At 44.6% G+C, this 26,396-nt stretch overlaps 1 protein-coding gene across 1 annotated transcript in view; it reads left to right on the top strand.

Moving 5' to 3' along the window:
• DIAPH3 (diaphanous related formin 3) overlaps positions 1–26,396 on the top strand; it is a 541,978-nt gene that overhangs the window by 52,418 nt on the left and 463,164 nt on the right. Inside the window, exons 3-4 of the mRNA XM_074961715.1 lie at positions 2,377–2,481; positions 7,952–8,082. Of these exons, the coding sequence (XP_074817816.1) occupies positions 2,377–2,481; positions 7,952–8,082 (236 nt within the window). The remainder of the gene's footprint in view (positions 1–2,376; positions 2,482–7,951; positions 8,083–26,396) is intronic.

Here is a 26,396-nt window from a genome sequence, read left to right as displayed (position 1 = left end):
AAATAGATCTTTTGGTACTGCTTTTGGGTCTCTCAAAAAAGACCCCATTCACTGAACCGGACTGTTAGATCCTTAGGATGTGATATGGTTATATACTTGGCACAATTCACTGACTAAAAAAATAATGAAAACCAAATACTTACTTCCTGCCATATCACAAAATAGTAGCTCTCCTTGCACGTCTCCTTCCCTAAAAGCTGAGGAGAACAGAGTTGTTCGCAGCATGTCTTGAAGGACCAACAGAGATGTGTATTATTTCTGACTAGGCTGAGTCAACAACTGCCCCATCTTCAAAATTTAATGACTAGCAGTCGCCTTGCCTGAACTGACGGAGGTCCATCTCATGAGTTTAATCTGAGAATAGCTGCAGCAGTCTTCACTAGCCTTGGATGACCAGGTAGTGTCAGCATCTAAAAATGCCTCCTTTCACATTCAGCTTGTAAGTTATATGTGTAATTTGCTCCCAGCTGAGGACCTGGCCGCAGTCCTACATATATCTGTCAGCTCAAGGCCGGATTATTGTAATTCACTGTATCTGAAGCCGAATGTGAAGATGACAAAGCACAGGCTCCAGCTGGCAAGGAATGTGGCTTCCCACCTTCTGCATGGTTTAGGCAGCTATGAGCACATCAGGCCAGTGCTTGAGTCCCTTCACTGCCGTGGTTCTCAACCTGCGGCTCGCGGGACATTTTGTGGCCCAATCAGCACAGGGCTGTGGCCCACGTGACATCCTCAGGGCCATATCGGTAGTATTGGGTGTGGTCCACAATGGTAAATAGGCTGAGAGCCACTGCTCTGTCTCCCTAGTCAGCTTCTGATGCTGGTTTAAGGCTTTTATTTTAATTTCAAAGGGATCAATAGATTGAGCCTCCATGATGTTGAAGACTAAATTTTGACCTATGAACTACTGCGAGGCTTCACTCTTCTAGGACAGTGCAGATTCCAGATCCCAGGATTCAGTGCGTGAGAACTGGGGACAAAGAATTGTTGGCTGGGGGGAAATCCTAGCTATGGACCAAATTTCCAGATGCTCTTAGGTGAAGCTAGAGCTTTAGAAAATGCTGCAAAAACTTTCTTTTTGAAAAAGGCCTATTTTTACTCCCTCAGAAAGACCTGTAAACCCTGTTTTGGCACATAAAAACCTCAACCAACATAACAGCTTCCCTGAAACAAATCAATCGAAGCAACACATAAGTAAATTAATAAAATCAAAAACAAAACAAGAAGTATTTTTACCATGGAAAGGGAAGAGTGCCACAGACTCCAAGAAGTCTATTATGGACTTGCTGCTTATTTTATTTGGAAGACCCTTAGATACTGTAGCATAAAAGGATAAGATAATATGGGACAGGGGGAGAGGCTGCCTCTGAGATATGCAGGTGCAAATCATTTGCTTCATAGAGCAAATCAGTAACTTAAAACTGTGTGCAGAAACTCACACGTATATGGTACAGATTCCAGAGCACTAGCATAATGAGCTCGTGGCAGGAAACTCTGTAGCAAGTTATACACCAGTTTCAGTTTTCAAAAGGATTTAAAATGTACTTGGATGCAGTGAAGTAATCTCATCTCATGGTGACTGACAGGCATGGATGTTAGTAGCAAGATCTGCATCCAAAAAGAGTCTGAAATATTCTTGACAGGGGCATATGTGGGGGAAAAATCCTGCTGTGTGATCACTGCACTGCAGATGATGATTGTAATTTGGGTGTCTAATTACAGGTATGACAAAAGGCAGCGACACTTGCTCTACAAAAGATGCAAAGATAATTTTTTTTGCCCTAATCTTGCATACATTTTTCCAAAATGACTGATACTGCAGTCTTGATTTTTGGTGCATATGGTTACAACTCTGTGGTACTCTTACAAGGGCCTTACTGTTTTGGGTGATTGAAGAGGAGGTAGTGTGACTGTGCTGTTTGCATCTAATCTTAAATACAGGTCTCCCATCCCAACACTTGATCCAATGCAATGTGTCCATTTTGCATATGATTCCTAGGATGAGATTAAATTGGAACTACTACACTGCTAGTGCTGCTGCATTGCAAATTCCCTACAGGACTAAGGTTATTGTGGTGTTGCTGAAATTGCCAAATAGGGTGGGTAAAACCATGACACATCTTCCTTGAAAATTAAAGAAAACTTTTTAAATACTTTTTCCGATTTCATGGTTTTAAATTGCTTAAGTAGATATTTTGTATTTGATTCTTCGGTTTCCTCATTGTTAGTATTCTGACTTTTCATTGGGTTTTTTCCTTAAATTTCACATTTAACGTGTTCATATATACCTACTCAGCAAAGTGTAGGACCTCATTAAGATCCTTATTGTCAGACACACGGATGGCTAAATCAAGTTCTTTCAATTTTTTCCCATAGGAAGATATGAATTTAAATGAAGACAGAAAAACACCGTTGCGAGAAAAGGACTTCAATACCAAAAAAGAAATGGTGATGCAATATATTAGTACTGCTTCAAAGGCTGTAAGTATGTCACTTCTAAAATACACCAAAAATATGCCTATGAAAAGTTTAGTGTACTTACTACTTTTATATGTATGTTTGGAGGGATGATAATGCATAATTTTTGGACTAATATCAATCCTTAGATGCAAATGTCCTAGAGCACCACATTTTAGTTTTGTTTATATCTTTAGGTAACAGTGGAAGTTGTCTGTATATGTTGGGCAGAGTTTATCCTGTAAGGCAGTGTTGCCCAAACTTGGGATGCCACTTGTTCAGGGAAAGCCCCTGGCGGGCCGGGCCGGTTTGTTTACCTGCTGCGTCCGCAGGTTCGGCCGATCGCGGCTCCCACTGGCCGTGGTTCGCTGTGCCCGGCCAATGGGGGCTGCGGGAAGCGGCGCAGGCTGAGGGACATACTGGCCGCCACTTCCTGCAGCCCCCATTGGCCGGGCACAGCTAACTGCGGCCCCTGGGAGCTGCGATCGGACGAACCTGCGGACGCGGCAGGTAAACAAACTGGCCTGGCCTGCCAGGGGCTTTCCCTGAACAAGCGGCGTCCCAAGTTTGGGAAACACTGCTGTAAGGTAAAGGTATTATTGTCAATTGGGACAAATAAGTTCCCTTGCAAACATCTGACGCTTCAGTTACAGTGTTACTTTGCAGTACTATTTTAAAGTAACTTCGTTTTTACTTGGCTGATCATGCGTCCTTTAAACTTGACTCTCTTCTCCATTTTATATTGTTTTAGTTAATTTCAATTTGTGCAATGTTATTTAGCAAAATCGAAGGTGCATACTGCAACAGACCAGGGTCCATCTAACTCGGTATTCTGTGTCTAATAGTGGTCATATAGACACACAAATGTCCAATTTTTTATTTTGAATCCTACTTAGTTCTTGATCTTAGTGATAATTGAGGCCATGAGTTCCACAGACTACTTGTGCATTTTGTGAAAATTTTTTTTCCATATTACTTTTAAATTTGCCATTCTTCAATTTCATTATATGACCCTTACTTTAGAATTGACAAGGTGACTATACATGTCTGATTGACCTTTTCAGTATTGTTGTTTATTTTGTGTACCTTTATGATGTCACTATTTTATTTATCCTTTCTAAATCGTTTCTTTTCTATTTCTCTTCGTAGCAACTATTTTTCGTAGTCCAGTCATTCTTGTTGCTTTTACTCAGTATCTTTACCCCCCATTATTTCTATTGTATCCTTTTTGTAACCTGTAGTGAACACAGTATTCCAGGTGAGGTTATATCACTGATTTATCTAAATGACATTTTCACTATTATCCACTCCCTTCTTTATGCATCTTAATACTTAGTTTGCTTTTTGACCACCACTACACTGTGAGCAGAGGTTTTCACTGAGCTTTACAGTTTCTCTTCTGAGTTGTTGGAACCAACTGGGAACCTAGTAAGTGTTGTGACTACTTGAAACAATACACACGAGAAGGAATTATTTTATATTTGTCAGTACAGAATTTCATCTGCCACTGCTCCCCTAGTTCACATAGCAAAACCTAATTGATGTATTAGATGAAACATAAGATGTCAAAATAAAGTAAAGGTTTGCAGATTTTAGAGAAGTCTTTCAAATGAATCCAGTGTGGAACAGTTCTACGTTTTGAATTAGTTTTTGTGACACAAGTTGTACTTGTATTGGAAAATTTTTGGGCACTCTAATTTAGTGACCCTAGAGATGAACGAAGTACAAATTCCTTGATACTGCTCGTTACCAATGAGACTCAAATGAAGTAAATATTTTGTTCGTGGAGAATACATTTTGTATGGTCTAACTTGGTCAGTAGTTTAAAATATTCAAATCTTATTTTGGCATCATGACTCTGAAATGTAGGAATTTCTGCATATGTACCCTACTGGCCAGCATGTTACATGTCTTACCCTCTGTGCTTAATTGATAGATGAGTCTTTTACAGCCCCCAGCTATTGAGCTTAGTTCAAGCTGTAGAGAGTCATGCATTTAGAATTGGAGGTGCATACTTCAATCAATGTTGTGTTAGCCAAGATGGCGGTCATCACATATAGGTTACATCTTCTTTCCTTCTTGATGGATAAATTTTAGCACAGAAATCACAGGTAATTTTTGGTGACCAAATAAGGAGCCACTCCATTCTTCATTGTAATATATAGTGTTAAAGTAGTACCACTTGGATACGTTTATTGTACGTTACCTGAACGGGCATGGCTTGGGAAATCCTTCAAGGCTTTCACTTACATTACTGTCTCCCATGCACTGTCAAATCTTGGTTGCACACCATGGGCATTTGGACCAGTGACTGTCAATGCAATGTTTCCAGAAAGCTCTTCTGTAAATGGATTCCCCACCCTTTTTCTTCTGTTGTTAGGAGTAATATGGGCTTGTATATTGATCCAGTTTACTGTCTTTTATTATTATGAATACAAACTACATTAACGCCTGGGAGCGCAAATCATGGACCATGGTCCCATTGTGCTAATCACTGTATAATAACAAAAAGATGGTCCCTGTCTCAGAGCTATTAAAATTTGTTTTCATGTGGATTTAATGTGACAGCTGGAATAAATATGGCATTACTACACAAGTGTGGTTCAAGAACCTCTTAAATGCCATCTGACAAGGGGATGCAGCAAACCATCATGTACTGAGTTCTGGCATTTGCTCCCTTGCTGTGGCATTGACAGATGAATCACTATATCATGCTGCAAATAATCATAATTACTTTTGCTTTACTCTGACCACATCAAAATGCCCCGTACAAAATAAACGCACAACCTCTGAGACAGAGATCCCTTTTATGAAGGATTCCTCCCCCCCCCCCTTTTTTTTTTTTTTAACAAACATCTCTCATCTGAGACCTGCACCAAACACATGTCTTACAGGATATTTATCTATAAAGAGTAACATGTAAGATATTTACAGAGAGCTCCTAATGTGAGATTTGTAATCATTGTGAGATGTATGTATGGGTAATATTTAAGGAGTAATGTATTGATATTGAAAGTATGTTCTATGAACTTGAAATAGAAATTGGTCACCTGGAGATAAGATGTCTCAGTGGTGGCCCATTTGGGTGGGGGACGGGAGGGTTGTCACCCCACCCCATTTGGCTATTGATGCAATGCACAACTCAATAGCTTTGCACAATATTAAGATTTTGGATGGGTAACCATCAGAGGGAATGATAAACTATCTAAACCACTTAAAGGTTAAAAAAATAATCTTTACAATAGGATAAGGATTAGCCCTATCTGAGAACATAAATAGTAAGCTGTTTTCAGTATAAAACAGAGGAGAAAGAAACACTCTGAAGAAACCATTCACTGAGGAAAAAGCCTCGTGGATTGGGGGGTGTGTTTGTGAATATTTGGATCTTGAGAAACCAGCAAGCTGTGCAACAGACTGAACTTTTTGGAAGAAATCTACTTGATTAGATATGAGAAGTAACTATGCATAAATGTAGACCCAGGTTTGCATTTTATGATTTTGTTGTGTACTGTAACCGTTTGTTTCCACCGCTCTTGCTGCTTTCATCTTTCTGAGAACAAAACAAAAGTAAGTTCAAGTGCTCACAAGCGCTGTGTGGTTTAGAGCAGTTGTGGTTTAAGGTAAAACTGGTAAATAGGGGTGTACTGTACCTCTTGGTGCAGATGATCTGGCATTTCTGAGAGTATCCAGTGTCAGGGGCTGGATTTCACAGGGGAATGATTCGAAGCAATTTGGGCGTTGGGATGCACCTGTTAATGTGCAAGGCAAAGTTAGGGATGGTATAGTCCGGAAGAGTGTTGAGCGGCAGAAAGGCAGGTGGCATTGGCGAATTGATACCCAGCTACCATAAGAGAGACTACCTTTTGCTGGAGTCAGGATAACAGGATGACTTAGTCCTGGATGCCCCGATGTAGGGATCCACGGTTAACTCACCCTGTCAGTCTCAGCAGGGGGCCACACCCCCTTGCTACTGTTCGGCTGTCCAACCAAGCTTAAGGGGGAATTAGCGCTTCCAGGGCTCTTGGTGGGGCAGAGCGTCAACCATTCTTATGAGGCTCTGGCCTTCTGGTAGGGCTGAGCAGTAAGCAGTCTAGAGAACTCAGGCCCTCAGCAGGGCAGAGCAACTAATGGTTTTAAGTGGGTCTGACCCTTGGGGTAGGACAGAGCAATAGGCAATCTTTCACCTGGCATCCTGGCTCAGGCAGATGACAGAAAAACACAGGCCTCCACCTAAGGTGGGAAGGCTGTGGAAGCCTAATATTGCAGGAGCCGCAATATTGTAAATGAAATAGGGCTTTAATCATTATAAAAATTAATCCAGAGTATGCAGATGAGTTGGGTGTATATAAAAGGAAAGGTAAATACATGAGTAGTCCAAGGTATTAACACTTACGTCAACTTCTAATCACTATAAAATTCTGAAACAAAATCAACGATACTTGGTTAACTGTGTGGCAAAACTAGTATTGCAGAAGGGTAAAATTAAAAAAAAAAAAAGTTTTGCTGATGTAACTTCCATTGACCAAAGTTTGTAGTGTAGACATGGTCATAGAATTGACACTGTCACAGGACACCTCAACACTTTACGATGCGAAATTAACTTTCTTCCAGGTTTGGCTTAATTTTTAAAAAAAGGGCAGAGCATTAAAGCATATAGATTAATATGGTTAAATAGTTCTGGTTACTTGTAGACATTCCTTGAGTGCTGATATACCAGGTTTGTTGGACAAAACCTACCTTCAGTGTTACACATGATACAGTGTCTGCTTTCCGGACCCTCGGTCTTTCAAAAAAAAGTAACTAGTATGGGTAGGCATCAGTGGATTAGACATGTAAATAATGATTTCAACACTTGTTTTATTCTAGTCACTTTTCTCACTACCTTAACTTTTTGAGATTTGTGAAGATAACAAATTTACTCAATGTAGCATACATGAAAAATGAGTATCTTTGCAAAGATAATCTTGGACTTAGTTCATTAAAAATTACCCTCTTTTCTATCATACTTTAATGTTTTTATATTAATAGAGGTAATCAAAGGGTCTGCTGTTTTTCTGGTTAATGAAACAAGTAGCCATAATATGCCAAGTTTCTCACCTCATGCAATACATTTTGTGGTTGAATTATGTATTTTTGGTACATTCCATATATTTTTCTCACCTCCTTTGTTATGCTGTTAACATTGATTTACAGTTGAAATATGCTACACTGAACATACCTGGGCTGTGTCCTACTGACAGATGTTGCTCTCTGACTCTCGCTTGGTTCATTTGCAGTCAAAAATATTTACTGAAAACTTTGAAACAACATATGATTCAAATATTTCCACCAATTCGTTTTACTCATATTTTTGGATTATGTTATAGTAGTTCCTAAAATGTTTTTTATTAAGCATCAGGAATCAAGGTTTTCTCATAAATAGCAACTGTATTGGGTCATCTGTATAAACTAATTGTGTACCAGAAAGAAAATCAGTGTGACTTTCCTCTTGCAGGGAAGCCTCAAGAGCAGCAGACAGATTACAGCACAGGAATTCATCCTGGAACTAAAATCTGGAGCAACAGATGAAAGACTTGTCACTTGCTTAGAATCTCTACGGGTGTCTTTGACCAGTAACCCCGTCAGGTAATGCCTCCATCTGCTAGGGCATATTGCAAAGTTTAACAATGTTCTGTAGCCTTTTATCATAGAATTTTATAATAAGAAATTCTCTTCTAAATAAAATGAATAGGTGGATTTTAAGTATGCATACTTTGATGGTGTTTGATCAATTTATGGTAATGCTGTTTGTTGCCGTTTTAAAGCTGGCTGTACATATTGTTTTTTTCAGGTTCGCTAATTTTTACATAGACTGCTAAATTTTTTTTTCCCAGACAAGAAGAGAATAAGGGACAAAATGTGAAGCAATTTTTATATCCAAAGAACAGTCAGTTCTAGCTGCATCTGAATGCTCCATAAAGAGATGGCAGTGTTGTTGTAGTTGTGTTGGTTCTAGAACACGAGAGACACTAAGTGGGTGAGGTAATATCTATTATTGGACCAACTTCTGCTTGTGCAAGACAAGCTTTTGAGCTTACACAGAGTTCTTCTTCAAGTCTGGGAAACGTACACAGTGTGTCTCAGCTAAATACAAGGTGGAACAAGATTGTTTAGAATAAGTAGTAACACATTTCAACTGACAATTCAAGGTGAAATACTACATAGGTAAGACTTTAAAGTTGATCAAGTAGTCCTTCAACCTCTATTTCTGGACTATACCTTGGCTTACGCCAAGGGTTATTACTCATATCTATTCTTGGATAGGGAACTTATGGGAGCTTAATGATGGAGAAAATGTTCACCAACAACTACAGTTCCAACAGCTCGTCCACATAGACGTTCTTCTTAGAGTGCTTGCTCATGTCAATTCCATTGTAGGTGTGCGCGCGCCTGTGTGCACGGCCGTCGGAGACTTTCGCTTTAGTGGTACTTGTAGGGCTGGGCTGTGGCGCCCTCTGGAGTGCCGCATTCATGGCGCATAAAATCAGGTGCTGCTGGTCCTGCACCCTCTCAGTTCCCTCTTACCGCCTATGCTGGTCATTCGGAGCACCTCTTTCACTTGCTTTGCAAGTGGTCTGTGGTTTCTCGTCTAGCTTAGCATTGTGCTTTACCTGTAAATAGTTTAATCATTGTTAGTTAAGTGTTAGTGTCCAAGCAGGGATTTTTCCCCCCGCACGGCATGCCCCGGTCTCTGAGTTTCAAGCCCTGCTCTTTGTGCAACAGGTCTGTCTGTTAGTGTCCTGCACGAGAGGTGTCTACAGTGCCTCGGGCAAACGCATGTGAAGGAGTGCTGTCGCATCTGTCTGCTGATGCAAAGAGAGCGCAACATCTGTCTCAAGGTCCTCCTGATGCAAGCTGCCCTGCCTCCAGCTTCGGAGTTGGCACATCCCGAATTGGCACCCAGTGCTTCAACTTTGGTGCATAGCACACTTACAGCACCAGAGTCCTCCCAGCACCGATGCCTATAGCTGCTGCTGAAAAAAAGACTAAGGCGGCGGCACCGACCAAGCCCAACCAAAGGGCTCTGGGCAAAGGACTCTGCTCGGGCCTTACGCCCACTCTGGACCCACTGAAGGGCTTGGCGTTCCTCCCCCACTGACTCCGGGGAGCGGTCAAGGGCCTAGGCCGATGGAGCAATTGACTGATCTGGCACTTGAAGAGCTGAGAGCGCCTTCGTTGCAGGTGGCACCGCATGTGGCAATGGAACTGGCTAAGGCTCCCTGCGAGGTCAAGCCTGCTGGCAAGGCATCGCACAAAACAGGCGAGCGCCACCGGTCTCCAGAGCCAAAACAGAGCCCTAGGTCTCAATGTTCTTGGTCTCCGCATCAAACCAGGTCTTCGGCTCACCACTACGAGTCATTGGCACCATGCTCCCAATCCCTGTCGTCATGCCGAAGCTTACTCGGCCGTCGTCGATCTCCCCAGCACAGATCTTTGTCGTGCCATCGCCGAGGCCTCAAAGGCACTCCCCGATGCGGCACTGCTCCCCCTACCGCTGGCACCGGTTGGATCATTCCTGGCACCGGTCTCCAGACCCAAGCCTCCTCACCCCCACCCCGGTCATTGGAGGGTAATGAAATCTCAGGCTTGGAGGTGTAATTCAGCCCCTTGCCCAGGCAACATGATTGGGCTCTGGAGGGTGTGTCCACGGCTGACTTGGAAGCAGAGCCAGTGGCCAACCCATTGGCCTTATTGGAATGCATGGGGCATTCCAATCAGGCTGGTACCCCATTCCTGCCAACCCTCGGTGGCTCTTTCAGACAGGCTGAAAGTGGCTCCCCAGTATCCACAGCTCCAGGCAGGGTTCAGGACGTCCCGGCAGCTGCTGGTGCTGGTGAGGAGCCGGTACCCACTCCAAGCTTGTCCTCCCTGAAGGGTGAGGACACGGCCGGACCTCCCCAGTTGTCCAATCATCCTCCTCCTCCTCCCCCAACAAGGTGGTGGTGGGGCCTTCCAGAGCTAGCCCACAGGACAATTTCTGCAAGCATCAGGTGTTGCTCCATAGGGTGGCATTGAACTTGGGCCTCAAGGCACAGGAGATGGAGAAGCAGATGGACACATTTATTTGATGTGCTCTCTACGTCCGCCCCAGCGTGGGTTGCACTTCCGGTACAAAAGGGGGTCCTGAACATTGTCAAAACCATCTGGCAATCCCTGTCCTCCATCCCACCCACCTCTAAAAGGGCGGAAAAGAAGTACTTCGTTCCCACAAAAGGGTTCAAGTACTTGTACGCTCACCCACCACCGGTGTCAGTCGTCGTGTTGGCAGCCAACTAAAGGGACAAGCAGGGGGCCACCAGTTCCACCAATAAGAACAAAGAGGCGAAGAGACTGGATTTGTTTGGTTGTAAAATTTATTTCACGGCCAGCCTCCAGTTTTGGGTGTTGAGCCACCAGGCCCTTTTGGGCTGCTACAGTTACAACTTGTGGGACTCTCCCATCAAGTTCAAGGACTCCATGTCCTAGGAGGCGGCCCAGGAGTTTGCGACCCTGGTGAAAGAGGGGACCGCAGCGGCCTGGTGCTCTCTCCAGATGGGTTGGGACACAGCTGATTCAACTGCCTGAGTGGTCGCCTCTGTGGTGATTGTGGCAAAGTTCCTGGCTCCGGACCGCCGGCCTGTCCCAGCAGATGCAGGCCTCTATCCAGGACCTCCCGTTTGATGGTGTTGGCCTGTTTTCCAACCAAACGGATGTGCATCTGCGTGGCCTGTAGGATATGAGGGTGACTCTCCGCTCCCTGGGGATACACACTCCTCAGACATCCAGGCAGCTGCTTCGCCATCTAGACAGTGGCAGCCTCGACATGGGCCTGTGAGAAAAAGGGATGTTGGGTTTAAGCGCTGCCACCCTTCGTCATCCGACTCTCCTGGACAGCCTGGCCTGGTGAAACCCCAGGGTTCATTTTGAGGGTGCGCTCGGGAGCCAACTGCCCAGATCCTTCCCTCCCCTTCCTCCAACTGCCTTTTCCCCCTACCGTTCGGCTTGGTCATGGGTTGTGTTAGACTGTTGGGTCCTGGACATAATGGTGGGGGCTACACCCTGCAATTTTCAGCCACCTCTCCTCCCCCACCCCTGTCCACTTCCCTATCCCTCTTCAGGGATCCTTCTCATGAGCAACTCCTCATTCAGGAGGCTGAGAATCTTCTAAGCCTGGGGGCTGTGGAGGAGGTTCCTCTGGATAAGCAAGGAAGAGTATTCTACTCCTGCTACTTCCTAATCCCGAAGGCAGAAGGGGGCCTCAGACCCATTCTGGACCTGTGCGGCCTCAACAAGTCGCTCATGAAGTTCAATTTCCGCACGTATCCCTGGCCTCCGTCATCCCTGGCCTCCGTCATCCCTTCCCTGGATCCGGGGGACTGGTGTGCCACTCTCGATCTGAAGGACGCTTACTTCCCTGTCCATGTTTCTGGGACACAGATGTTTCCTGTGCTTCATAGTGGCGGGGTGCCACTTCCAATTGACGGTATTACTCTTTGCCCTGTCCTCAGCCCCCAGAGTGTTCATGAAATGCATGTTTTAGAGTAACAGCCATGTTAGTCTGTATTCGCAAAAAGAAAAGGAGTACTTGTGGCACCTTAGAGACTAACCAATTTATTTGAGCATAAGCTTTCGTGAGCTACAGCTCACTTCATCGGATGCCTACTCCAGTTCCGGAACACACCGCTGCTTCCGGGAGCCACTGGAGTATGCATCCGATGAAGTGAGCTGTAGCTCATGAAAGCTTATGCTCAGATAAATTGGTTAGTCTCTAAGGTGCCACAAGTACTCCTTTTCTTCATGTAAGCTGCCACCAGTGCCATGCATTTCCTGAGGCATGGAGGGGTCCAGATCTTCACATATCTTGACGATTGGCTCATCAAGGACAGTTTTCTGGAGCATGTCCAGAGGAGCCTCGATCTGGTGCGCGCTCCACTTGCAGTGATCTGGGTCTCCTGATGAACACAGAAAAATCCATGTTAACACCTGTTGAATGTGTAGAGTTAATCAGAGAGGTTATAGACTCCACGCAGGCCAGCGTCTTTCTACTGGAAGTGTGCTTTCAAGCTATGTCAGTTTTGATCGGCCATATAAAGAGCCAGCCGCTCAGCATGGCCAACATGTGCCTGTGTCTGATGGGCAGCATGCACCTACGTGGTAAGCCGTGCCCAACTTCATCTGAGGCCCCTGAAACTTGGCTGGCCTCGGTCTACATTCCAAGCAGGCACCCCCTGGACCGAGTGGTCACGGTGACGAGACACGTCCTCTCATCTCTGGACTGGTGGTGGGATCCCAAGTCAGTGCTGCAGGGAGTCCCCTTCATGACCCTGCTACCATCACTCACCTTGGTCTTGGACATGTTGGATTTCGGCTGGGGGCCCATCTCTGTGAGCACAACACCCGGGCTGTTGGCTGCAACCCGACCTAGCCCTCCATATGAATGTCAGGGAGCTCAAGGTGGTTCACGTGGCGTGCCAGGCTTTCTTGCTTCACCTGGAAGCCAAGGTGGTGCAGGTAGTGATGGACAATACTGTTGCAATGTACCAGTGGGAAGGCGTATGTCAGTGCTCAGCCTCTGGGACTTTTGTGTGTGGCACGCCATTCGTTTGGTGGTCGCCCACCTGCCCAGAGCAAGAATGTCCTGGAAGATCACCTTAGTGGAATGTTTTAGTCTCGCCATGAATGATCATTCCATCTGTGCTGGGCAGGGACAAGGGCTGCCTGGTCGGCAGTGCTGATGTAAGCCTTCTCATCAGTGCCGTTAATCCACAGAGTCCTGCTCAAGATGAATCAAGACAGAGTGACGGTCATCCTCATAGCCCCATCATGGCCTCGGCAGCACTGGTTCGCCATGCTCCTGTGTCTTTTGGCAGCCACCCCATTGCAGCTGCCTTTTTGGCTGGATCTGCTGTCCCAGAACCATGAGAATCTGCTGCATCTGAACCTGACGGCACTGCACTTGATGACCTCGTTTCTGCGTGGCGGAGTGGGGAAGAACGGCCGTCTTCTTCCAGTGTCCAGCAGGTCCATCTGGGCAGCAGGAAACCCTCCACCAGGGCTACCTACGTGGCTAAGTGGAAGTGGTTCATGTGTTGGGCCTTGGATTGCCACATCTGGATGTAAGAGGCCCCCCATACAAGACATCCTGGACTATTTGCTACATCTTAAGCTCCAGAGTCTGTCGCTGTCCTCTGTCAGGGTACACCTTGCGGCCATTTCTGCTTTCCATCCTCCGTTTCATGGCAGGTCGGTCTTCACCCATCCCATGACTACGCGGTTCCTGAAACATCTGGAGCTCCTTTACCTGCATGTCTGGGACACAGTCCCTCCTTGGAACCTGAACCTTGTGCTGTCCAGACTCACGGGACCCCGGTTTGAGCCCCGGGCTACCTGCTCCCTTCTGCTTCTTTTCTGGAAGGTCTCCTTTTTGGCTGCTATAACTTCAGCCCGTAGGGTGTCTGAGATCAGGGCATGGACATCGGAGCCATCTGATATGATCTTCTATAAGGACAAGGTCCAGCTGCGTCTGTACCCAGCTTTTCTGCCCAAGGTAGTCTCCCAGTTCAGTACTGGTCAGGACATATACCTACCAGTCTTCTGCTTGAAGCCTCATACTATGGCTGAGGAACACAGGCTGCATACTCTAGACGTCGCGCAGGCATTGGCCTGCAGAGAGGACGAAGCCGTTCTGTAGGTCTACACAACTGTTTGTTGCTGTTATGGCCAGGATGAAGAGTTGCCAAGTGCCTACCCAGAGAATCTCATCCTGGATCATAGCCTGCATCCGCTACTGCTATGAGCTGGCAAAGGTGTCCCCGCCAGAGATCGTGACGGCTCACTTGACTAGGGCGCAGGTGTCATCATCGGCCTTCGTCGCTCAGGTGCTGATCTGGGAAATTTTCTGTTCTGCGACCTGGTTGTCGGTCCACACGTTTGCTTCTCACTGTGCGCTGACCCAGCAAGCTTGGGCTGATGCTGGTTTTGGCAGAGCAGTACTCCAATCTGTAAGACTGAACTCTGAGGCCACCACCAGGGATTCCTGCAATGGTATCGACATGAGCAAGCACTCGAATTAAAAACAAAACAGTTACTTGCCTTTTGTAACTGTTCTTCGAGATACGTTGCTCGTGTCCATTCCATTATCCGTCGTCGTCTCCTTCTATCAGAGTTGTTGGCAAGAGGGAATGGACATAAGCAACACATTTAGAAGAATAGTTATGAAAGGCAAGTAACCGTTTTTTTTCCCCCCCTCTCCTTCCACCTGGAATGTTTTAGTTTTTGTTCATCTACTGGGAAATGATCATCTCTGAGGTTAACTTCAGCCTGTCTCCCTTGTATAGGGTTGTTCCATAAGACTTGTATTGCTGTTAATGCACCAGTTGCTTTGAAAGGATAACTGTTCCTAACTTTGTGTTTTAAAATTAGGCTAAGTTTTAAGACTAAGGGCATGGCTACACTAGAAACTTTAAAGCGCTGTTGCAGGAATGCTCCTGTGGCAGCGCTTTGAAGTGTGAGTGTGGTCATGCACGAGCACTGGGAGAGAACTCTCCCAGTGCTCCTTATAATCCACCTTCTTGAGGGGATTAATTCCAAGCGCTGGGAGCCTGGCTCCACTAGTGCTTTAAAGCACTCAGACTTGCTGTGCTTCGGGGGGGGGGGGGGGGCGGTGGTGGTGATTTTTCACAGCCCTGAGCCAGCAAGTTACAGCGCTATAAAATTTAAGTGAAGACAAGCCCTAAGAAGCTCAGTTGGGTTACTGAGGGTTCTAGTGGATTCTCCATCACTAGCCTTTTTAAAATCAAAATTGGCTTTTTCTAAAATGTTCTAGTTCAAATAAAAATTAATTCAGGGAAATCCCATGGCCTGTGTTTTGCAGGTCAGACTAGGTAGTCACAATGGTCCCTTCTGGCCTTATAGTCTATGGAAAAAACAGACTACTCCCCCACACTGCTGAAATTTGATTTTACAGCTCCTACTTCCACTTCATGGTAAAAGGTATGGACTTAGGGTGCTACTTTGATATTGGTGCATGGTTATGTTCCACTATGATTTTACCGGGACACAAACAGCAGGAATAGGCATTACTTTTCCCTTTTGAAAAGCTAGCTTTGGAAGAAAAACCACCAACACAATCTATATACATATGTGCTTGCTTGTTTCAGCATATTATGTAAAATGACCCCACAAGGTAGTCATGATACTACTGTTTTTCATCTTTGAGGTGTAGTTTTAGGTTATGTGGGGTGATTGGCTCAGTGCTGAATGGGGCACAGAAGGTATTGTCTACTTGTTACAAGCTCACCTGAGCCAGTGGAGCATCTTGCAAAGTCGGTTTGCCATGATATTAAAGTAATAAACAGATATTTATGTCAAGATGGCCACCTGGGCTTTAAAGTTCCATAACATAAAACAGTCTTTTGCTGCTTTAGCCAAAAGCAGGGGATAGTTAAGCCTCTCAGGAAGCTGGGTTTCCTGGTTAAGACAAGGAAAAATCTTTCCTCCCTTGTCCCAGCTTCACCCAGAACTGATGTCTGGAAGAAGCAGCGAGCTGTTTTAACCTGGCCTGCTCTGACCTGCTTGGCTTCTTCCTGCTTCCATCCCTTTGGATGGCCTCTCTAGGCAGTTCTTGGAGTTGTAAACTCATTTTTGTCACCTCTAAAACAAACCACCCTCATATGGGATGCGCCAAGTTGGAGGCATCTCCAGCAGGTGGCACCCAACACCTGGTACACCCTGTCACACCCTTCTCCAAGGATACAAAGAGAAGCTCTTACAATAAAACATTGCTTCACATTGTCTATCTGAAAAGAAAACAGGAGTTCTTACATGTATTTTGTCTTTTTAACAAAAAAGCTTACTTAAAAGTTTTAGAAGTGACAGACACGTGGAACTTGCAGTGTGAACAGACAATATAAAAATGCACTGTGTTCCTCCACACCCTTCACTTTTTAATATCATGGATGGAGGACCTCAGATTTACTGGTGAGGTTAGCATTTGTTGATTTTGTGGAAGAAGGAAATTTTGAGGAGGAATTTGAGATGAATGAATACTTTGATTAGGAACAACATTTTATGTAAGTAGTTCAATATAAAATGATAGGGAAATGATGGGTGATGTAAGGGAGAATACAATGGCAGGGGAAAGGGTGTGGAGGGCTAGTTGTGGGAAGTGAGAGACGAGATGAAGCCTATAAAAATGAGGATGTGAAGCTTAAGCTAGACAGAGAATGCAAGAGGAATTTAGTGAAGGTATTTGAAGAAAGGAGTAATGTGAGCTGAGTAAGATTTAAAAGTGATACTGTTTAGCTTCATTTGACTGGAATATGGTAACTGGAGCAGCCTCAGAGGAAGTAAATGTAATACTGAAGGTGGGAGATGACCAAGGCATTAAAGAAGCATTTTAGTTTCTGGGGAAAGAAAGGGTTCAGGTTTTAGAGACATGCAGGGAGAAGTAGGAGGAAAGAGTAACTGTTTGCGGTAGACACTCTATATAAGACAGTCTGCAGTCTTGTATAAGCCTAATGCATTTTATGTCAAAACTACACGACATCACATTATTACTCTTGTTTTGCAGCTAACTTTGCATAACGTTCAAGGAAGCTGGCATCAATATAGTGTTGCAATAAATATACAGTAATACGTTTTCAAGACTTATTACTGTACCTACAGATCAAAGCTGTACAGCTTTCAACTTGACATGAACTGTTCTAAAACTGTAAAATTGGTTTCACTTATCTCTGTGAAATCAAATATAGTCTACAGTCATTCCCTCTTGAGCTTCATAGGACTGAGGTTGAGTATTTCTTAGAAGGCTGGGTTTCAACATGTATGTGGAATAATACTTCCAACTTTTTGTGGTTGCAAACTACATATTTTGTTTTTGACAACCTGATGGATAACATCAATTTCACAAAAAGTAGTGAGAGAGAACATTATTAAAAATGTCTAATTCTAGAGGAATTTGTATTGTGAATAAAACAAGTACAACACAATAAAATCAAGCTCTTGCCTATCAGTTTTGCCTTAGTTTTTAGCTTTTTTAATTTGTGGAGGATCTAAAAATTACAGTCCCCAAAACTAACTTTAACAAACTAATGTCAATACATTTTTGAGTTCAATGTAAAATCAGTGTTCATGGCTCGAGGAATCTCTGCAGGTTTCATAAATTCCTGTGCCTCTCAGATCTTTCCTTTTACTGATGCAAAGTATGTACAATATTATTACACTTTTTAACAACAAAATAAGACTCCTGAGCGTGTGCTGTTGAGTGGTCACAACCAGACTATCGGAAATTGAGCTTTTGTTTAATTAATAAACCAAAGCATATTTAAAATTGTAGGTGGAACTGACAGCAATACCTATAGTTAAGGCTTGCTAGTACTTTCCAATTATAAGACCCTGTTATTTGTTGCTTGTAACTCAGCATGGAAAATTTCAGCCTGAATGGCTGAAGTTTGGTATGGTGTTTGCCTCAAGCAGATTTTTTTTAATGTTTCAGCAGAAATGGCTTAACTATTTCAAAGAATGAGTTAAGCAAAATATATATTTTGCTCTTTTAAAAAAAATCATAATTACTTGAGTACAAGGGAATGGGCAGAGACAAGCTATGGAATTTGGAATTGACAGACAGACTAGGGGGGTCTTTTGGAGGCACAGGCGATGGGCAGCGGAAGACGGGCTAAAACCACTAGAGCCGTAGTTCTCAAACTTTTGTATTGATGACCCCTTTCACACAGGAAGCATCTGAGCATGACCCCCCCCTTATAAATTAAAAACAGTTTTTGATATATTTAACACCATTATAAATGTTGGTGGCGAAGTGGGGCTTGGGGTGGAGACTGACAGCTTGCAACCCCCCATGTAATACCCTTGCGACACCCTGAGTGGTCCCAACCCCCAGTTCAAGAACCCCTGCACTAGAGTATGCTCACTTCTAGAACTTGGAATGTAACCCAGCATTCCAGAGTCTTAGCATTCCTTTGTCTAGTAAACAGCTGAAACATTGTCTTATCCTACTTTTGTAGCTGGTTATAAGAGAATAACAGCTTTCTTCTGCTATCTATTATTCTATCACCTCAGGTGGGAAAGGTCTGGGCCATCGATATAAAAACTGTTGATCTATATGGGTATCAGTAGGGTTCCATGTGATTAAAATGTTTTTTTTTTTTCTAATTTTTCTCAAGAAAACTAGGAAATTGCATACAAATACATATATTAACTTTAAGATTACAGTTTTCTTTTAAGCACTTGAAAGTATTCAGTTGCCCATGCAGTTTGGCCCCCTTGTGTGTATGCATTGATAATTTTCAGTTACATGATCACACTTCCCCCCCTGCACACGACCCTTGCCTAATTCATTGTATAGGATGGATAGTTCTTTGGGAATGAACCAATATTGTGCCATGAATGGGGATGCTGTCTCTAGGATCTATGCGTTGTTCCTTGCAGAAGCTGTAAGTTGTGTAGTGAATGAGGCAGGATCATGCATGAAAAGAGAATGTTTTGAGGTTTATGTAGCTTAAAGAAAGAGTTCCTATGTGGTGCTGGGCAAGTCACTTAAACAAAAACTTAACACAGGTGGCTGGTATCTGTGTTCATTATTTTCCAGGTGCCCTGCTTGACCCACCTGGCATGAGCTCTGCAGAATGCTCACAGTTGCAACTGAAATAAATTGGAGCTGTGCACTAACATATTAAGCGCTATAAAATTACTAAAATAAACGATCGAGTTCTAGGTGTCTCAAGTCAGGCCTCCAAAATTAGTGAATACTTTGACAATATTGGCTGTAATCTTTCTGCTTCAGTTTCCCAACTGTAAAATGGATATAATACCACTTTGCCTTCGAGGGATGTCATGAAGATAAGCTCTTCTTTCATTGTCCACACAGATCCTGCTTCTGCCCCTGCTTTGATGTAAGGTCTGATTTATTTTGAATAGTTTTGTCTGTTGGGAGTTGTCTGTGTCCTGAGTGCCCTCTTGCTCCTTGTAGCCAAGGCCATAATGGGCAAAGGTCACCTCAACCCCCACTGAGTTTCTTAATACCTATGGCTGCAAGGCAGAACCTTGTAATTGTCTGCATTCCTTGCCCTTGACCCATAGCTAGCTCATTTCTTCTACAGTTTGTAAAGTTTGTTGTTTTAGCTTTAACCCTGGGTTGACTATGCAGAGGACCGGGAACAAGACTTTACATCATGGGAAGTAGAGGCCAGACTTACAAAGACCAAAACACAACCACAGGAAAAGATGACATTTGCAACAACTCCCTGAAAGAGACCCCGGTTGCCTGGTACTAATTGCCATTTTCAACAAATGCAAACAGTTCCACTGTACTCCCAGCTCCTGGAAGAAGTCTATGATGGTGCTCGTCCGCAAGAAAGGTGAACAGGACGACGCCAACAACTGGAGACCCATCTCTCTCTGTTCCACCATGTACAAACTATATGCCAGCTGCCTTGCGGCTAGGATCACAGACTGGTCGGTGAATGGAGGAGCCGTCATCTCCATTCAGAAAGGCTTCATGATATGCCAAGGCTGCTATGAACATAACTGTCCTTCAGACTGCCATCCCCACGGCCAGGAGGGCACAGAAGCAATGTGCCATAGTGTGGGTCGACCTGGCTAATGCTTTTGGATTGCTGCCCCACCAGCACGTTTTTGCCACACTGCGAGAGTTTGGGATGCCTGAAAACTTTCTCCAACTGGTCTGGGAAAAGTATGAAGGCTGCACCTCTACTATCTGTTCCATGGAAGAAGACACCCGAAATTCCTATCCGTAGCGGTGTGAAGCAAGGTTGCCACTGAGCCCCATTGTTTTCAGCTTAGCCATGGAGCCGCTCATTTGAGCGATCTCTAGCCGTCGAGGAGGTTTCAATCCGTATGACAGAGTGAATATCTTGGCCTTTGCAGATAATCTGGTCCTGATTGCAGACAACCCTGAGAGTCTCCAACAAATGCTTGACATCACCAGACAGGCTGTCATCTGGATGGGATTCTGCTTCAATGCCAGGAAGTGTGCATCCCTGCATATTGATTAAAGTAGAACTGATTCGGTCCAGGCAACATCTCTTCAGATCCAGGGCGAACCCATGATCTTCCTCGAGGACGGGCAAGCGTACCAACATCTTGGCATGCCGACGGGTTTCTGTGTCCAGTAGGCACCTGAGGATGCCATCACAGTAAGGCCTTGATCTTCTGCCATGGTGCCAGTAGGGAGGAGTTGATCCTGCCCACATCTCATAGGATCTCTATCTTCCTGATCACTATATCTCATTCGTCCTGAGGGGATCTGCCGTGGTGAAGATACGTCTGAACAAGGCAGACAATGCCATCCGGCAGCTGGTGAAGTGAACGTTTCTTCCCCAGAGGGCCAGCAGTGGTGTACATCTCGCAGAGGCAGAGGGGTGCCAACGTCCCTCAAATGGGTGATCTGTGCGATGTTGCCGTGATCATTCATGCCTTCTGACGTGCCTGGACGCCATGGTGAGGAACATCGTGGAGAGTGCTCTGCAGGATGCAGTCAAGAAGCGAATCGCCAGGACCCCCTCCAACCAAGACGTTGCCACTTACTTGAGTGGCTTGCTGAAAGGTGAATTTGGAAGAGAGGGGAGACTTTGCTTCACTCTGGACTTGTGCCCGCAACGCTACGTGATGACTTGAGAAGCATATCGGCTGCCACTGGACATGGTGCCAGGAATGCCAGGAGCTGGGAGTCCTGGTGCCACAGGTGAAGAATACAGATCACACTATCATCGCTCACAGAGCTAGAATCATGCTGGAGAGGACCCTGAAGGATGCTAATACCTGCCAATATGTGGAAAATCTAAAACGAAAACGGGACTAGGGCAAGGCCTTCGAGGTGACATGCAAGTGGGATGCGAGCAACTACTTCCTCCCCGGGGGCAGCTTCACCTGATTAGCTGACTGGAGATTCATCCACAGGGCTTGGCTCATCTGCGTCCCACTGAATGGTGCCTTCTGCCACAGGAATCGGGACAAGCAATGCAGGAAGTGTGGCAACAGCTATGAGATGCTACCCCACATCCTGTGTAGCTGAAAGCCCCATTTGAGAGTTTGGCAGCTGCGACACAACACCATCCAAGATCGCCTGGCCACAACCATCCTGCCATGCGAGGGGAAGGTTGCCGTAAACTCTGCCATCCCCAGAACCGACAGCCAACTGCAACTGGACATCATTATCAACGAGAACCCGAAGATCATCATGGTCGACGTCACAGTGCCATTTGAGAACAGGACCCCGGCCTTCCACTGTGCCCAAGCTCAAAAGGTAGAGAAATATCCCTCTCTGGCTGAAACTATGAGAGCTAAGAGTTACCAGGTCCAGACACATGCACTGATTGGAGCCTTAGGCGCATGGGATCCCAGTTATAAGTGAGTGCTGAGAGAATGCGGAATCTGTCAACACTATGCTCGGCTGATGCGACAACTCATGGTTTCAGACACCATCAGGTGGTCGGGGGATATCTACATAGAACACATCACTGGACATCGGCAATATCAGGAGGGATGAGCTGGAGTGAGGATGAGAAGCACAGTCAGGATAGTATTTTCTAAATGGACAACCAACCTAATTCTCAATTACTGAGGGACAATTTCCACTCCATTGATCTACTTTACTTTCCACAACCAAATCTCTGTACAACTTTTCATGAGTGACATACCCAAGGTATTCTGATTGTAAGATCTAACCTGTATTTTTAAATCTATTCACCTACATTTGGTTTATTGCTGATTATGTACTCTATGGATCATATTACTTTTGAAAAACTAACTTTGTATTTGTGACTAATCTGAGCACTATACCAGATGTACAGACACTTTTCCTAACTTACATATTATATTTTTTAACATTAGTTCTAATAAAATTTAATTTTTTCTTTGCCAGATGGCTTAGTTGCTTAGTTTTAGAACAGAGTACTGATAGGGTTTTTCTGGGACAGACCCAGACCGCTGACCCAGTACAAGGGCCTTACCCCCGTACAACTGCCTTTCAAAATAGCTGATCCTAAGTTACTAGGCTTTAAGATCTGCATGTCCTGAAACATTGCCATGCCTGTCAATGGACCTTTCTGATGTCTTTTGTGTCTTGATGAGAGCCCTGTCCTGTCACAAGGCTTGACCTGTGAGTCCTTTTCCAAGAGGATCCAGAGGGCAAGGTTGGCAAAGTTGAAGATTTTCCTCTTGGCAAGATCCATGGAAGTCTTATCAAATACAGGGAAACCCTCACAGAAGCTTCAGGTATCTGGTCAGTTTCATGCAGTCAGTGGTCTGATGACCTGAGATGCTTCTGTGAGTTCTCATGCTGCATTGTATAAGCCTTGCTAATCAGTCCCCCTAGTGATGCACTCAGTGACTACAAGGAGTACTGCTCCCAGGATCAGAGCATATGTATCGGCAGATTACCTCCCTGTACTGGAGACACAAACCCTCTAAGACTCTTGCCTCCCAAAGTCTTTTGGTGGAGTCCTGAAATCAAAGTCAGCACCCGTTCTGAAATCCATGTCTGCACAATCAGTCTCTTCTAGGCCCAAGGACCGCATTGCTTCCAGCACCAAGAGGATGGATTCATCCTCTGTGCCAAACATGTCAGTACTGAGCACCTCAGCACAATCCTTGCCAGCTCCAGGGGTCACTGTGTCAGGTGTGCCTGCACTGAGATCCTCAGCACTGACCATGCTTCAGACCATTGGTGTCTTTGGTTCTGGTGGTAACCAACTCTATGCCAGCATTGGGTATCTACAGGTTTTACCAGAGTCGTTGAAAAGAACGATGGAGATGCTGGTTATTCTCGGGAGGTCATTCAGGAAAAATTACATCAGCTTCTGGATGTCCTGCAACCTTCCTCAATTGAATAACTCAGCCATGCTCAATAATGATAGGACTATTTGGACTAGTCAAATTCACCTGGCATACGCAGGCCTCTGTTGCAGTGCCATGGAAAAGAGCAGACAGGAGATAGTAGGTGCCCGATAAAGGGTTTGAACATTTCTGTCAGCATCCTATTCTGGTGCTGGTGTAATTGAGACAGCTTCTGAGAAGTGAAAGCAGCAAAACCAGTCCAAGTCTCCCCCTTGAGAGTAAAATACACAGAAATTACGTCTCTTCTAGAGGAAGGAATACACTTCTCAAAAACCCTTCAGATGAGAGTGGCTACTCTCCAAGTATGATTTTTGGTTATGGGATAGACTCCCAAAAGACTAACTTGAGTTACTGAAATCCCTCTTACCAGAAAGCTAGCTCATGGTCTGAACAGCAGTACAAGCAGTGGTGAATGTTAGACATACAGCAGCCAGTTCAGTTGTCACTGGCTGCAAGCATTGGGAATTCTATGAGATGTAGTCTACTATTAAGGACCTCTGTTTTAGGGCAGTGAGCCCTTTAATAGCTGTACAGATGTGGTATTACATACCTTAAGACTCTAAAACCATCTTTAAGATGGTTTGGTTCCCAAAGAGAGAGCATCTGAGCCAACAACTGTACTAGACAGATCACAATCTCAGTACTATCCACAGCAACAGTCCTTGGATCCCTCAAGTAAGAGGCAGCAATTTCATTCGAGGCAAACTTGGCAGAAGTTGAGGAACTTGAGGCACAATCTGGGGCCTCAAGTGGAAACCAATATTGAGTCTGGCTGTGGACCAACTCTGGAGCCTCCTTTCTCTAACTCTTCTTCTGGCAACCACTTGTCCTGTTTCCAGGTAACTTTGGGTGGCATAACTTCAGATTGGTGGGTCTTGAAGATGGTCAGTCAACAAGGGATATCCCATCCAGTTTCAAGATGTTACTGTCCTTTTTCCCCATCTCATGAGAGACTGTTAAAGCAAGAGGTAGACTCCCTCATTCACCTTGGGTGAGGTGGGGGGGAAGAGAGGTAGTGTTCTACAAAGGCATCTTGCTTGAAAGCAAGAAACCCTTAACAAAAAACTTGCATTTGGCTTTGTATGTCGGGGTGATGCAGCATCAGCACTTGCCAGTAGCAACCCCAATTCCAGTGTACTGGACTATTTAATTTCTCTGAAGCAATCAGGCCTGTCTCTTAGTTTGATATGAGTGCACCTGGCAGAGTTTTTGGGAATCAACCTTCTGTACAATGCAACAGCATTTTCCACCACTTAAGGTGGTGAGAGTGCGTTTCCGGAACAGCTGCGCTCTCAGGTTGTGATCCGAAATGCTCAGCGAGTCTGGCAATTCCCCAAAATTGCATGTAGCAGCTAATGTGCATAAGGCAATAACATAGAAGTCTATCCCCATGCCTCTTCAGATGGGTCTATAGTGGAAAAACCTGTGTTGCTCCACAGGTTCATTCTGCTTTGGGGAGCAGCAAATCTACAGAGCTCTGAGGACTGAATTTGGTCCTTTGTGCATATGCATAATACAGTCTGTCATGTTGAAAGAATGAAATTTTTGTACAGCAGGGATTTTAATCCAATGTGTCCTGATTAAATTCCAGTTTGCATAAATACTTTAAAGCTACCTACAAATATTCTTACAATTATAAGTGGATATGATAGTCAGTTGGAAAGCTTCTAAGATTGTGTCCTGGATGTTTATACATTATTTTACTTGAGTTAGTTGCATTTCAGAGGTGGGTGCTGTGGTGATGCTTGTATCTACAGTGGTCACTCTGGAAAATTTATTCATTGTTATAAATCATTGTTACCTCTGTAATCTGCAGTATTTTTCTAAGTATTGTGTAAATGAAGCATAGGAAATGCCGCAAATACTGAGGTACTCATATTTCTCTTTTAATCAAAACTGGTAAGTTTCATTGAGCTATTATTCAATAGTTTGTGAAGACTTGAGGGGCACTTGGGCTGAAATGATTCAGGCTAGGACACCTGGAGATAACACTTGATCTGCTAAAAGGCTACTTTCTTATGGCAATGGCTAGAGGACATATCTCAAGGCTCATACTACATTCTTTCTGTTTTGTGCATGGTTTACTACAAGGTGTGGTTAATGTGCATACATGACAAAGCTGGTGTAGATGGCACAATGCCACAATAGTTTTAGTCATTCCTCTCCCACTGGACTCAGAGCATGGTGATTGCGAATTACTTTTCCCCCAATGGCCCCCATTGATGCCCTCCTGTCCCCCTTTCCCTTCAAGGGATGGTGGCACAATATGGGCTTCACTGCCATCAGTATGCTGATGACACTTGCTTGTTTATTCTCTACCTGTTGAACAGTGTCTTCCAGAAGGATGTGAAAATTCATTCTGGAAATCAGCATTTATATGAAGATCAGCTGACTCAGACGCAGGCCAGGCAAGAATGAGTTTGTTGGTGGAGGGGAAAAATGCTTTGAGGCATTATTTGGGTTGTTGTCCTGTTGAGTTTGCAAGTGTCCAAAGTGGAACAGAGTCTGAAGGTCTTGTTTGTCTTACCGTTAATTCTAAATGACCAGGCACTGTCCAATGGAACAACAGGTTTCTTAAGAAAATTTCTTCCTTTTTCTCATGAGGGTCCTGCCTCAGTGATCCATGTGGGCCCTCTAGATTGGGTTGGTTTAATTCACTGTTTCTAGCTGAACACAAAGCAGGTGTAAATGCTTCAACTTGTGCAGTATGTGAGTGCTTACTTTTTCAACAGGGTGCATTTCTATAATCTCATCACTTGTCCTTTATTTGCCTTTGCTAGCTTCTTGTCCATGTTCAGTGTCTGTTCAAGATCTTGATCCTGATCTTGTCTAGGCCACAAATGAATTAGGACACAGCTGTGTCTGCATGTTTGTCTGTGGCCTGCCAAGGTAGCTATGTTACTCTGGGACAAGATCTTAAAAAAATCTGTACACTGTAGGCCAATGATTCTCAACCTATTTACCATTGTGGGCTGCATATGCAACTCTGTGTTACGTGGGCTGCATCCACACAATATATATACGACCTGTGTGGCTCTGAGGTTGTC

This window comes from Natator depressus, chromosome 1, assembly GCF_965152275.1.
Source record: "Natator depressus isolate rNatDep1 chromosome 1, rNatDep2.hap1, whole genome shotgun sequence".
NCBI classification, from domain to species: Eukaryota; Metazoa; Chordata; order Testudines; family Cheloniidae; genus Natator; species Natator depressus.
This window is presented reverse-complemented; position numbering and strand designations above follow the sequence as displayed.